Source organism: Nannospalax galili, unplaced genomic scaffold (assembly GCF_000622305.1).
Source record: "Nannospalax galili isolate Female #2095 unplaced genomic scaffold, S.galili_v1.0 scaffold485, whole genome shotgun sequence".
Classification (NCBI taxonomy): Eukaryota; Metazoa; Chordata; class Mammalia; order Rodentia; family Spalacidae; genus Nannospalax; species Nannospalax galili.
The window spans coordinates 381010-395623 of record NW_008354534.1 but is presented as its reverse complement, the minus strand read 5'-3'; the positions used below and the strand labels follow the sequence as shown (position 1 = coordinate 395623).

Here is a 14614-nt window from a genome sequence, read left to right as displayed (position 1 = left end):
CTCTGTGAGTTCAAGGCCAGCCTGATCTACATAGTGAGTTCCAGGACAGCTGGGGCTAAAAAAAAAAAAAAAAAAAAAAAAAAAAAAAGTGAGTAGGAATAGAAATGACTCTGACTTTCTTTCAAAGGACCGACCATTATCAGCCAGAGAGAGGAGGCGACTAAAGCAGTCTCAGGAAGAGATGTTCCCCTCAGGTGAAGTTGGCTTCCTTATTTAATTGGTTGTTGATGGCTGTTCATAAGCACTGGCTCTGATGATGATCTGATTGTGCTCTCTTCCATGGAATAGACAGGAAGCTGGAGAATGGTGCTGCATGGGGCTGAGGGCTGTGGATTATTCCTATTAGCATTATCTAAATGTTGTACTAAGCGGTTACCATTTACTGAAGGTGACTGTCTCTCCAGCATTATGGTACATATCTTAAGGGTAGTGTATTGTTCCATACTTATAGTTACTATCAAAGGTAGGCTGTATTATCCTGCTTTTGCAGGAGAGGAAACTGAGGTTCCAAAGGGTTAAGTAACTTGCCTAAGGTCCCAGAGCTGGGAGACCCAGGACTAAGATATGATCTGAGGTGACAGACAGCAGAATGGTGATAAGCATGCTGTTGGAGCAACTCTGGCTGGCCCTTCTGGGGTATCCCCTATATCCTGTTCAAAGTCCTCTTCAGCTGAGTCTAGCCACCACACAGAAATCCTTGGATGTTCATTTTTTCAGGTCCTTCAGTGGAGAGAACGCCTCTGAGTGCAGCAGGGGCAGCAAAACCACCAGAGGAATGCCAGCCTATCTCCGCCCGACAGTTCTCTTCTGATTGCAGTATCACTCAGGAGCATCACACACTCCTGAAGGAAAAGGTGGATACGTCCACAGGGAAACCCAATACTGTAAACCTCACAAATGTCAGCATCAGTTATTTAGGGGTAGGGCTGATTAAATGACTTTGTTTTGTTTTGTATTTTTTTTTTTTTTTATTAAGGCCAGGGTAGCTGTTGGCTTTAATCCCAGCACTTAGGAGGCAGAATCAGGAGGATTTCAGAGTTCAGGTCAAGCTTGGTCTACCTAACAAATTCTACACCAACCAGGGCTAAAAAAAAAACCAAAAAAAAAACAACCAACCTTTCTTAGGGTAGTCTTTTTTTGGGAGGTATAGGGGGCAGTACTGGGGATTGAACCCAGGGCCTCATACTTGATAGGCAAGTGTACTACCACTAAGCTATATTCCCAGCCCCGGGTTTTATTTTTGAGACAGAATCTTGCTAAATTGCCCAGATCAGCCTTAAATCCATTGTGTAGCCAAGGCCTAGACTTCATTTTGTAATCCTCTTGCCTCAGCATCTGGAGCAGCTGAGATTACAGGCCTGCACCACCAGGCTAGGATAGGAGTTTCCATTAAACAGCACTTTGCCTATTCTGCAGGTACCAGTATGCCCATCTGTATGGCCAGATTTCAATGTCACTTGCTAATCATCATTCCTTAGTTCCGGTTTATGTCAAATTACAGTTTTTTGAGGCAGAATCTCCTCAAACTCACCATGTGGAGCTGAGGCCAGCTTGGGACTTGGGGCAGTTTTCTGCCTTAACCTTCTGGGTGCTAGGTTATAGATGGGAACCACCACATGTGGTTTTGTTTTTAAAACCAGCCAGAGTCGCTCCAACAGCATGCTCATCACTATTCTGCTGTGTTTTTGTTTTTAAAAGATTTATGTGTAGATACGTATATGTGTCTCTCTGTGTGTATGTATACCTGTGTGTGGGTACCCACAGAGGCCAGAAGAGGGCATTGGATTCCCTGTAGTGGAGTTACAAATGGCTATAAGCTACCTAATATGGGTTCTGGGAACCAAACTCTGCTCCTCTGCAAGAGCATTCAAACTCTGAGCCATCTCTCCAGCCCTCTGGCTGTGTTGTTTAACAGTGTCATTTAGTTACTTCACTAATTGAGGTGACATTTCCACTTCCTAAAGTTGTAAGGTTTATGTCAATGATATTAGGTATATCCTTAAAGAACTTTAATAGTCTCACCTATGAGCAAACTGAAATTGCCTTGATTTAGATGGCATTCTGTCTAGTGTAAAATGCCATTCCTTATGGGATAAACCTTCTGCCTGAGAACTGAATCACTAGAACAAGTCACCAGCTGGCCTCTGGAAAGGAGCTTTCTTTAGCTGACATTCTATGGCCTTGTAAAGCTTCACCTTAAAGTTCATTAGTCCTAACTTGTGAGCTTCAGGACTGAACTGGGACATCATTACGATAAACTAACTTCAATTCTTCTGTTAGTTTCTACTAATTAATTGCATGTAGGCATATGTCTAATTGTTGTATCTAAAACTGTTTGATACAGTACATTCTAGTGTTGTCATGTAGAATTTTGTTTTTACAAATATTAATAGGAAAGGAAACTGATACATTGTCTGTCTGAGGAGGAGTTAAGTTCATCTACAAGTTCAACTGATAAGTCAGATGGGGATTCCAGGGAAGGGTAAGTTCTTGTTTTTCTTTCTCACTTCTGTGTGAACTAACCCTAAAAAGTATTCTGACCTGTGGTGGTCTCATCAGTAATATCACAAATGGTTTGTGGTACATGCTAGAGCTTAAATAAATATAAATATAAAATATTAAGTAACACAATATAATTTTCATTTAGAATTCTTTTTTAAAAATTATTTTTATTTTAGAGCTGGAGAGATGGATCATTGGTTAAGAGCACTGACTGTTCTTGTAGAAGACCCAGGTTTGAATCCCAGCACCCACATGGCAGCTAACAACTGCCCGTAACTCTAGTTCCAGGGGATCTGACAGCCTCTTCTGTCCTCCATGGGAATTGCACGACATAGGTGCACTTACATACATACAGGCATAATACTCCTACACATAAAATAAAAATAATAAATTAAAATATATGTATATATAGTTTAAAATAATTTAATAAAGTGTTATTTTCATAAATAGTGTATGGACACCAGGCATGGTGGTGTGCATCTTTAATACCAGCACTCAAGAGACAGTTGAAGGCAGATAGATCTCTCTAAGGCCTAAGCTAGCCTGTTCTTCACAAAAGATGTTTAACTGCTTCAACTCAGAGTGTGAATGGTGGCTATGAACCGTCCTTAACTCCAGTTCCAGGGGAATCCAAAGCCCTCCTCTGACCTCCGTGGCATCGCACGACACGGGTGCACTCACATACATGCAGGCAATACACTTATACACATAAAATAAAAATAATAAAATAAAAAATATATATATATTTTAATTTTGTGTGTATGAGTGTATTGCCTGCATGTAGGTAAGTGCACCCATGTTATGCATTGCCAGCAGAAGTCAGAAGAGGGCATTGGTGCCAGGCGTGGTGGCGCACGCCTTTAATCCCAGCACTCGGGAGGCAGGGGCAGGCAGATCTCTCTGAGTTCGAGGCCATCCTGGTCTCCATAGTGAATCCAGGCCAGCCGTGGCTACAGGGAGACCCTGTCTCAAAAAAAAAGATGATGGCATTGGATCCCCTGGAACTGGAGTTATGGGTGGCTGTTAGCAGCCATATGGGTGCTGGGACCCGAACCTGGGTCCTCTGTAAGAGCAGCCAGTGCTTTTAACAGTTGTGCCATCTCTCCAGCCCCATCTTTGCAACTTTTGACTAGAACAGGTCCTGTGAATTTTTTCTCATTGGGACTGGTGTTTCTGTGTTTCTTTAAATATGCCTTTCTTTTTTTTTCTTTTCTGTTTTTGTGTTTTTGTTGTTTTTGAAACAAGGTTTCCCTGTAGCCCCAGCTGACCTGGAAACTCACTATGTAGACCAGGATTGGGCTTGATCTCACAGCCTCCTGAGTCCTGGGATTAGACATGCGCCTCTGTACCACCACACCTGGCTTCTTTTTTTGGTTTTTTGAAACAAGATCTCATTAGATAGCCCAGGCTGGCCTCAAACTCATTCTCCTGCCTCTGTCTTAGAGTGCTGCCACGCCTGGCCTCTTGAAATAATCTTGACCTTTATATTTGGGTCTAGTTGAGTCAGCAGAATTTGTACATGCTTCTTTCTGGCCCTCTCCTTTCCAGGATTCTTCTCACATTTTACTGACAATGGTTGTCTTGAATCCTGCCCCTTGATGCTGCAGGTCAGAAAGCCTGCAGATTTCTTCCTTTGCTTTGAAATGTCTGTGGCCCAACCGTTAGGCTAAGAACTGTTACCTCCCTTCCTTAGTTAGCCAGCAGGTTTTATCCATTCTGCATTGCCTTTCTGTTGATTTTTGTATTTTGCAAGATTATAGTTATTTGTTAAAGGGTCATTCTGTAAGACAGCTTACACCAACATTTGCAAGCAGAATTCCCTAAAGGTCATTGTGCTGGATAGTTTTGGTTATCAATTTGACACAGAGGGAACCCTCATTCAGGGAAATTCCTCTATCTGGAATTGGCCTGTGGGCATGTCTGTGAAGGATTTTCTTGATTGATGTGGGAGGGCCCAGACCGCTGTGGGTGATGCCATCCCTGGATAGGTGGTCCTGGGTTGTATAAGAAAGCAGACTACCCCACATGGTGGTACATGCCTTTAGTCCCAGCACTCAGGAGGCAGAGGCAGGCTGATCTCTGTGAGTTCAATGCCAGCCTGGTCTACCTATTGAGTTCCAGGACAGCTGGGCCTACAGGAAGACCCTACAGGAAGACTGAAAATGGGGCATGGTGGTGTGCAGAAGCAGGTGGAGCTCTGTGAGTTCAAGGCCAGCCTGGTCTACACAGCAAGTTCTAGGCCAGCTGGGGGAGACCCTGACTCAAAAAGACCAAAAAAAAAAAAAACCAACAAAAAACAAAAAAACAAAAAAACTGGAGGGGCTGGAGAGATAGCTCAACAGTTAAGAGTACTGGCTGTTCAAATCCCAGTTCCCACATGGCAGCTAACACACATGCAGGCATTACATTCATACACATAAAAATAAATGACTAGCCGGGCGTGGTGGCGCACGCCTTTAATCCCAGCACTTGGGAGGCAGATGCAGGAGGATCTCTGTGAGTTCAAGGCCAGCCTGGTCTACATAGTGAGTTCCAGGACAGCTGGGGCTACAGGGAGACCCTGTCTCAAAAAGACCAAAATATAGCCGGGCATGGGGATACATGCCTTTAATCCCAGCTCTCAGGAGGCAGAGGGGCGGGGCTCTCTGTGAGTTCAAGACCAGCCTGGTTTAAAGGGGGTGTTTCGGGCCCGGGGGGGGTAAAAAAAAAAAAAAAAAAAAAAAAAAAAAAAAAAAAAAAAAAAAAAAAAAAGACCAAAAAATAAATAAAAATAAATGAATAAAAATTTAAAAAGCAGACTGAGCATAAGCCCGAGGAGCAAGCCAGTAAGCAGTGTTCCTTCATGGATTCTGCTTCAGTTCCTACCTCCAGGTTCCTGCTTGAGTTCCTGCACTGGCTTCCCTCAAAGAAGAACTGTACTGTAAACTGAAATAAGCCCCCCACACTCCAAACTGGTTTTGGTCTTGGTCAATGTTTTATCACAGCAGTAGAAAGCAGAGTAACAGAGTCAACTTTTTGTTCTTGCTGTTGAGACAGGGTCTCCCCTGTAGCTGCAGGTGGGCTGGAACTGGCTATGTAGACCAGGCTGGCCTTGATTTCAGAGAGATCCACCTGCTGCTGCCTCCCAAGTGCTGGGATTAAAGGTGTGCATCAGCCTGTGTGTTGGCACACACCTTTAATCCCAGCACTCGGGAGGCAGAGGCAGGCAGATCTCTGTGAGTTGGTGAATCTGGGACAGCAGGGGCTACAGGGAGACCCTGTCTCAAAAAGACCAAAAAAAGAAAGAAAAGAAGTGTACACCATGCCTGGTTTGTATCTAACTTTTAAAGAAAAATTCTCATGAAGCCAAGTAAATTAATAAGGGAATTTTTTCCCTCAGGAAAAGTCATGCAAATGAGATGAGTGACTTGGTACAACTGATGACTCAGACCCTTAAGCTGGATTCTAAAGAGAGCTTTGAAGAAGTACCAAATCCAATCTCAGAATTCAAACTTCATCGAAAGTATCGTGATACTCTGGTACTTCATGGGAAAGTTGTGGAAGAGGCAGAGCTCCAGTGCAAAGAGCTATCGTCAGGTGATTAGCTTATTATTTCACAGCAAACTAGCAAATGTATTTATTGGAGAAATATGTCACACCAAGATGCTAGTACCTGTAAGTTATTTGTATTTTAGAACTTCGTTTGGATATCTACATAAAAGATGTATCTTGCTGCACACATTTAATCCCAGCACTTGGGAGCAGAGGCCTCCCGAGTGCTGGGATTATAGGCGTGTGCCACCACGCCTGGCAAATAAAGGAATTTTTAATAATGTGTTGGTATGCGTGTTGTGTGGGGATATGTACACGAGTGCAGTTGCCTGTGGAGAGTGGAAGAAGGGTGTTAGATCCTGTGGTGCTGGAGTTATAGGTAGTTGTGTGCCCACCTGCTGGTTACTGGTACCAGAACTCCGGTCCTATGCAAGAGCAGTATATACGCTATACTTTTTTTTTTTTGTCTTTTTGAGACAGGGTCTCCCTGTAGCCCCAGCTGGCCTGGAACTCACTATGTAGACCAGGCTTGCCTCGAACTCACAGAGATTCATCTGCCTCTGCCTCCCAAGTGCTGGAATTTAAGGCATACACCACTACACCTGGTGAGCAGTATGTACTCTTAACCATTGAACGTCTATAAAGGTGTATCTTATTTAGTCAATAGATACATTTTTTAGTCAATAGATACATTATTTAGTCAATAGATACATTTAGTCAATAGATACATTTAGTCAATAGATACATTCCAAAAACTTTCATGAAAGCTTTTATTTTTTTACTTTTTTTAACAAGTTTAATTTTTATTTTTATTCATTATTTTTATGTATGTTATGCTTGCATGTATGTGAGTGCACCCATGTCATGCAATGCCCGCAGAGGACAGAAGAGGCTTTTGGAGCCCCTGGAACTGGAGTTACTGACAGTTGTTAGCTGCCATGTGGGTGCTGGGAATCAAACGCAGGTCTTCTGCAAGAACAGTCAGTGTTTTTAACCCCTGAGCCATCTCTCCAGCCCTTTTATTTAATATTTTATTATTTTTATTGTATGTGTGTATTCCCTGCATGTAGGTAAGTGCACCCGTGTCATGCAGTGCCCATGGAGAACAGAAGAGGCTGTCGGATTCCCTGGAACTGAAGTTACGGACAGTTGTTAGCTGCCATGTGGGTGCTGGGATTTGAACCTGGGTCTTCTGCAAGAACAGTCAGAATTCGTAACTGCTGATCCATCTCTCCGGCCCCTTACTTTTACTTACTCAGACTGACTTCAAACTTGCTCTGTAGCTGAGGATAACTTTGAACCCCTAATCTTACTGCCTCAGTCTCCTAAGTGCTGGAATTACAGGCATTTGCCACCCCATGTAGCTTGAAAATTGATTTAATTACTTTTCATGTGTATGAGTGTTTTGCATGCTTGTAAATGCACCACATGTCTTCAGTGTCTTCAGAGGTCAGAAGAGGGCATCCAATCCTCTGGAACAAGAGTTATGAACAGTTGTTAGCCATCATGTGGGTGCTGGGAAACTGAACTGGGTCCTCTGCAAGAGCAGCCAGTACTCTTAACTGCTGAACCATCTTGCCAGCCTCATTGAAACTGATTTTTAAAAATAAATGTAAATAACCCTTATTACATTGTGTAAAATGCTTGGACATTTTTAAGTGAAACTTTCAAGTTAGACAGTTATGGTTTGGGGTTTTGTTTTCCTTTGTTTCATTTTTTCAGACTCTGGAGAGGGCAGTGAGCATGAAGCATAAATGCTGGTATACCTTTTTAGTCACTACAGTACTAGAGGGGCTGGAGAGATGGCTCTGCGGTTAAGAGCACTGGCTGCTCTTGCAGAGGATCTGGGTTTGGTTCCAGTGCTCATGTGGTAGCTAACAACTGTCTCTGTAACTCCAGTTCCAGGGGATTCAATGCCCTCTTCTGACCTCCAGAGGTACTGCAGACATGTGGTGTACTTGCATAGAGGCAAAACACTCAGACACATGAACTGATTTTTATTTATTTGTATGTGTGTGTCTGTGAGTGTGTACCACATATGTGTGGGTGTCCAAGGAGGCCAGAAGAGGCATCAGATTCCCTGGAGTTGCAGGCAGTAGTGAGCTGCCTGACTTGGGTGCTGGGAACTAAACTTGGGTCCTCTGGAAGAGTGGCAAGCACTCTTAATCACTAAGCCATCTCTCCAGCCTCACCAAAAAGGCTTAAAAAATTTTTTTTTAAGTATATAAATAAGTCAGGCACAGTGGTTAATGCCTGTAATCCCTATATTCAGGAGGCAGGAAGATCACTTCAAATATAAGGCCTACCTGAGTTAGAGTAAAACCCTGTCTCAGACAAACAAAAAAATATACAAATTACCTGACCTGAAATAGAAGGGAGACTTTTTGAGGGGAAGGGGACCAGTGATAGGTAGTGGGAGGCAGTTAACCACCAAGATACCATGATAGATGATCATAAAAATCATAATGAAACCCATTGTTTTGTACACCAACTAAAAAATTAAAATTTTAAAACAGAAAAATGTATATAAATAAAGCCATTGAGCTAAATTCTTGTCAATATGAAAAGAACCCTAACAAGATTTTTGTTGTTAATTGTATAGTGATGAATGTTTATTTTCCTTGTTTTTGTTCTTGCTCTTTTAGTGATCATACCAGGTTCTGAAAAGATCAGGAGAATAGTTGAAGTCTTGAGAGCGGATGTAATCCAGGGCCTGGGGGTTCAGCTTTTAGAGCAGGTATTTGAGCTTCTGGAAGAGGAAGATGAACTGGAGAGAGAGGTAAGGATCTCCCTATCTGTGTTCATAACTGTGTCAAGCTGCTTATGTTGTAATTTCATTTTCTAACTTATTTTTATGTGTATTCGTGTATTGTCTGCATGTATGTAAGTGCACCAGTGTCATGCAGTGCCTAGGGAGGTCAGAAGAGAGTGTTGGATCTCCTGGAACTGGAGTTATGGATGGTTGTTAGCCACCATGTGGGTGTTGGGAAGCATACCTGGGTCTTCTTCAAGAGCAGCCAGTGCTCTTAAGCACTGAGCCATCTCTCTAGCCCCTTGTTTTGTTTTTTTGAAACAGGGTCTCCCTGTAGCTCCAGCTGGCTAGGAACTTACTCTGTAAACCAGGCTGGCCTTGATCTCACAGAGATCCACTTGCCTCTGCCTCCGGAGTGCTAGGGTTAAAGGTATGCACCACCACATCTGGCTGATGTAAATTCATAAAGCAATTAATAATAAAAAAATATATATGTGCATATATATATATGTGTGTAAATGTAAAACTCATGGGGTCAGGTATGTTGGCGCACACCTTTAGTCCCAGCACTTGGGAGGCAGAGGCAGGCGGATCTCTGTGAGTTTGAGGCCAGCCTGGTCTACGTAGTGAGTTCCAGGACAGCTGGGGCTATAGAGAGACCCTGTTTCAAAAAGACAAAATAATTATATATATTATATATATATAAAATATATATCACGTGCAACTCATTTTGTCCACTATATATATGTGATTTATATATGTGATTTTATATACGTAGACGTGATTTTTAATGTTTAATCATCACCAGTGTTTGAACATTTCATAGCCAACCCCCCCCCAAAGAATTCAGTACCCTTAAGTAGTATTTCTCTGTCTGTTCATTCCTGTCCCCTGATCAACCAGATACTTCTCTCTGCATGTATTTGCCTATTCTAGATAGTTCATGGTAGACAAGTGCTTTACCACTGAGTTACACTCTAAGAGCCTTTGACATTTCTGAAGAGTATAAAATGTTTTATAAGCCGGGTGTGGTGGAGCACGCCTTTGATCCCATCACTCGGGAGGCAGAGGCAGGCGGATTTCTGTGAGTTCAAGGCCACCCTGGTCTACAATAGTGAGTTCCAGGACAGAGAGACCCTGTCTCAAAAAAAAGATAAAAAAAAAAAGTTTTATAAAACTATCACTTGGTTTGTATTTCCCTCTTTCTGTTCTGCTCTATTCTTTTTTAGACAGGGTCTCATGTATCCCAGGCTGACCTAAAATTTACTATGTACCTTGAACTTCTGACCCTCCTATCTCCATACCCCAAGTGCTGGGATTAAAGGCAAATGCTGCCAGGCATGGTGGCCTATGGGGCACGCTGGGCGCCAGGTGTGGGGTGCGCGGGTATCTGCTTCTGCGCTGCTTCCCTGCGTCTTTCGTGGCTCTCTGCTGCTGGGGGCTTTGCCCAGCCGTGTCCCGCCCTAATTTCACCCGTGCACTTTCCTCAAGATGCAAAATCCACCGGCTCCTGGATCATGCGGGAGAGTGTGAGGGCGGCTAAAGCTGGGATCCGTGAGTCGGTGACAGAAAGACAGCTCTTCCCGGGAAGGCTGGATTGTAGGCAGTGAGACAAGACTCAGCTCAGTCAGACTCAGTGTTACAGCTCTTTATTCAATGGCTCTGCGTGGCTCCAAGCCTCAGTGTCCCAGAGTGATCCAGCTCCTTCAATTATTGAGGGGAATCAGGGAACTTTATACCGTGGGGGTAGTGGTAAAAGCTTCAGCTGATAGGTACTTTGGGGATGCCTCATTTGCGTGTGGAAATGGGCTCCCGCCAGGCTGCCAAAGTACTTGAAAACCACACCGGAAAGCCTAATGGTTACAGAGCCGGAGGCTACATTCCTGTGGCTGCTACTTCACAAAGGAGTCAGGAAAAACGCCGGGAAGACGCCCTGCTGTGAAAGGAGTCTCTGCATATGGCTCCGAGCTCGTGAGCTATCCGGACATGAAGAAACTTCTACTTTACACAACAAAGGTCCCCAACAGTGGCCCACGCCGGTAGTCCCAGAACTTGGGAGGCAGAGGCAGGCAGATCTCTGTGAGCTCAAGGCCAGCCTGGTCTACATAGTGAGTTCCAGGACAGCTGGGGCTACAGGGAGACCTGGCTTCAAAAAGACCAAAAAAAAAAAAAAAAAAAAAACCCGCAAATGCGATTTCCTGCATGCTATGCAAGCACTCTACTAAGCTACATCCCCAGCCACTGGATTCTTTTGAGTTAGGGCCTGTTTTGTAACCCAGACTGGCTTCATATTGGCAGTCCTCCCTTTGCCTCCTGAGTGCCATGATTATAGACATGTGCCACCAAGCCTGGCCAGGTTATCTTCTGTATGAGTGTTTTGCTTGCATATATATATGTAAGTGTACCCATGCTATACAATGCTTGTGGAGTCCAGAAGAGGGTGTTGGATCCCCTGAAACTGGAGTTATGGATGGTTGTTAGCCACTATGTGCGTGCAGGGAACTGAACCCAAGTCCTCTGTACTCAACTGCTGAACCATCTTTTAAAGACAGGTTTTCCTGTAGTCTAGGCCAATTTCAAATTCACTATATAGGCTGGCCTTGGACTCCTAATGCTCCTGCCTCTACTTTCAAGTTAAGCATTTTTTTATTTAGAATACTAACAAAGTAATGTGTCCTCAGTGCACAGTATCAGGGTATGTTTGATAACCATTTAACATACTAGGTATTATTCTAATTTTAAGCATTTCTTTCAACAGATACACACTGTTATGCCCCAGTCTTTTTTGGTTACTAGTCAGGTGTTTTTTTTTCTTTTTGTGTTTTTTGACACAGAGTCTCTCTGTAGCCCCAGTTGGCCTTGAACTCAGAGATCCCCATGTCTGCCTCCTGAGTCCTGGGACTAAAGGCATATGCCACCACGCCTGGCTACTAGTCAGGTTTTGTTAAGCCCAATTCCTTTTATATTTTGAGACAGGGTCTCACTAAGTTACTCTGGCTGGCTTCAAATTTACTCACTGTAGCCCAGGCAAGCCTTGAACTCAAGACCTCCCTGTCTCAGTCACGAGTACTTGAGATTGAGGCCTGGCTTTGAAGTTTTAAATTTTTATGTAAGCCAGGGGCAAGAAGACTCATCGGATAAAAGTGCTTGTCATGCAAACCTGACAACCTGAGTTTGATTCCCAGCCATCAGGGCAGAAGGAGAGAGTCAACTCTCCCATACAGTTGTCCTCTGACTACATGTATGCTATGGCATGTATACTCCCCTGTATATCATAAACACACAATAATAATTTTTATGTAAACAGAACTATTGGTATTTTCCCATATGATTTCCTCCTTGGTGTGATACTTAGGAAAGCCTTTCTTTTAAGATTATAGGAATTATTTTTTTCTATCATGTACTTATTTTCTTTTTATGTTTCCCAAATAGGCACGTTTACAGAAGCACATGGGTGAAAAGTACAAAGCTTACAGCATAAAAGCTCGCCAGCTGAAATTTTTTGAAGAAAATGTGAATTTTTGAGACTGTTCTAACCTGCAGCCAGAACAAAAGACCTATTTTCAAAGGGGTTTCCCTTAAAAACAAAGATTCAGTTGTTCAGGGGCCACTTGCCATCCTTTAATATTTCTTCAGGGTTTAGACAGAATAATATAAAGCAAGTTCACAAAAGAAACACTGAAGATCATATTCTTTAAAGAGGAAAAAAATGTTACATTTGTCCAATCACTGCTTACTGAGCCTTAAACCAACTTTCTGTCTAGAAGTTTATTTTTGTAACTAGCTTGAAGACAGGGCCATAAAAACATTGTTTTGTTTGTTTGTTTGAGACAGGTTCTCCCTAGTCTCATCCTGCGTGGAAGTCAGTATGTGGACCAGGCTGGCCTGCCTGAGGCCTCAGATTAAAGTCACTAGCCTAGCATTAGATTGGTTTTTATATTTTACTACAGTGATAAAGGCCACGAAACAAAAGACATTTCTAGTGATAATACCTGTGATTGTTACTAACCTTAGAGAGTAGCTGATATATTCTCTAAAGTTAATTCACTATTTTGGGAATAGATTTAAGTTCCTCATAGTATTTGAAAAAGTGTTTTCTTTTTTTCATGTTATCAATGGACTTTTTAAAACTTTTCATTGAATATAAACCTCATTTAGGGTATACAAGAGTTAATCTAAAGCTTATAACTTTGTGAATCATTTTGACCTTATATACATTTTGTTAGATTTATTTTTTCAGTCAGCAAAAACATTCATTTAGGGTATACAAGAGTTAATCTAAAGCTTATAACTTTGTGAATCATTATGATCTTATATACATTTTGTTAGATTTTTCAGTCAGCAAAAACATCTCCTAAACAGAAATTCCTCTTCTAAGTAAGAAATTTATAAGGAAAGTTTAAGTCCTTTTAGCTCTATTTCATGTTGTCTTTGAAGTTTATCTTCATGTACAAGAAGATAATGGTTGCCTTTCTATGTTTTAAATGTGTAATTATAAGGCTGTGTATGGTGGTGCACACCTGTAATTTAGCACTTGGGATCCCGACAAAGGCAGGTGGGTCATGAGTTCAAGGCCAGTTTGGGCTATAAAGTTGAGACCCAGCCTCAAAAATATGAAAAATTATTGTGTATCATGTATTTTATTAGTTGTCTAATAAGAAGTAATGCTCATCTAGAAAAAGTTTATAAATAAAATACAAGTTTTGAATAAATTTTCAATTTATATTTATTTAAAGACTCCATGCTGGGCATGATGGCGCACACCTTTAGTCCCAGTGCTCTAGGGACAGAGGCAGGCAGATCTCTGTGAGTACAAAGCCAGCCTGGTTTACATAGTTCCAGGCCAGTTGGGGCTACAGGACCAAAAGACTCCAAAAAAAAAAAAAAGACTTAAAAATGAGTAATTCTTGATGTTTTATTCCTAGGAAAAAATTTCATTTTGAGAATTACACATACACAAATAACTTTAATGAAATGGTCTCTTTCAGTAACTTGTATAGTTTCTGAGACTTATTTTATTATTACTCTGAAGGGTTTACTAGAACAACTTATAGACCCAGTGCCCATTTGGGGATAAATCTTTGGCAAACTGCTGGTCTTCCTAAGCTATTAACCTTTTCCTACATGTTCTGGAATCCCACACCTTTAGTCCCAGCACTTGGGAGGCAGAGGCAAGTGGATCTCTTGAGTTTAAGGCCAGGCTGTACTACGTAGTGAGTTCCAGGCCAGCTGGAGCTATAGGGAGACCCTGTCTCAAAAAAAGAGAAGACTCTACCAACAAAAGGGAAAAAAAGGAGGGAAAAAAAAGAATTTACCTTAGAATGCTGGTGAGGTAGCTCTGCAGGTAAAGGCATTTGCCATCAAGCTAGATGACTAGAGTTCAACCCCCAGGACCCATATGGAGAACTGACTTCCACAGTTGTCTTCTGATTGCTACATGTATGCTCCCTCCCAATAAATACCAGATGACCTAAGCATCATCTCTAGAACCCACCTGGCAGGAGATAGCCAACTCCTGTGAATCCTGACATCCACGAGTGTGCCGTGGAAGGCACGCTGCCTTGGCATGTGCACGCTCTCATAACATGCACAAAATATATTTTTTTAAAAAGACAGCATTTAAAAAAAAAATCTAGGAACCCGTGCTCACTTCGGCAGCACAAATACTAAAATTGAAATGATACAGAGTAGATTAGTATGGCCCCTTGAGCAAGGATGACATGCAAATTCGTGAAGCATTCCATACTTAAAAAATAAAAATCTAGGAACTTTCGGCTATACAATGTAAAAATATTACATTTTCAGAACCATAAACTTCTTTCCAAATTT

At 42.1% G+C, this 14614-nt stretch overlaps 1 protein-coding gene and 1 non-coding gene across 7 annotated transcripts in view; both read left to right on the top strand.

The window, feature by feature from the left end:
* Nek4 (NIMA related kinase 4) overlaps positions 1-12743 on the top strand; it is a 36206-nt gene extending 23463 nt beyond the window's left edge. For 4 of the 6 annotated variants that reach the window (XM_029555382.1, XM_008851805.3, XM_008851804.3 and 1 more), the window contains 6 exons: positions 128-194; positions 718-920; positions 2394-2482; positions 5882-6078; positions 8679-8812; positions 12218-12743. In XM_029555382.1, coding sequence (XP_029411242.1) covers positions 128-194; positions 718-920; positions 2394-2482; positions 5882-6078; positions 8679-8812; positions 12218-12310 — 783 coding nt within the window. In that variant the 3' untranslated portion in view covers positions 12311-12743. The remainder of the gene's footprint in view (positions 1-127; positions 195-717; positions 921-2393; positions 2483-5881; positions 6079-8678; positions 8813-12217) is intronic. The other 2 variants (XM_029555383.1, XM_008851806.3) reach the window with 1 other exon arrangement.
* Positions 12744-14427: 1684 nt separating this feature from the next.
* Positions 14428-14535, top strand: LOC115067481. The gene has a single exon (XR_003846895.1). It is a non-coding gene; the product is annotated as a U6 spliceosomal RNA (small nuclear RNA).
* Positions 14536-14614: the final 79 nt, after the last annotated feature.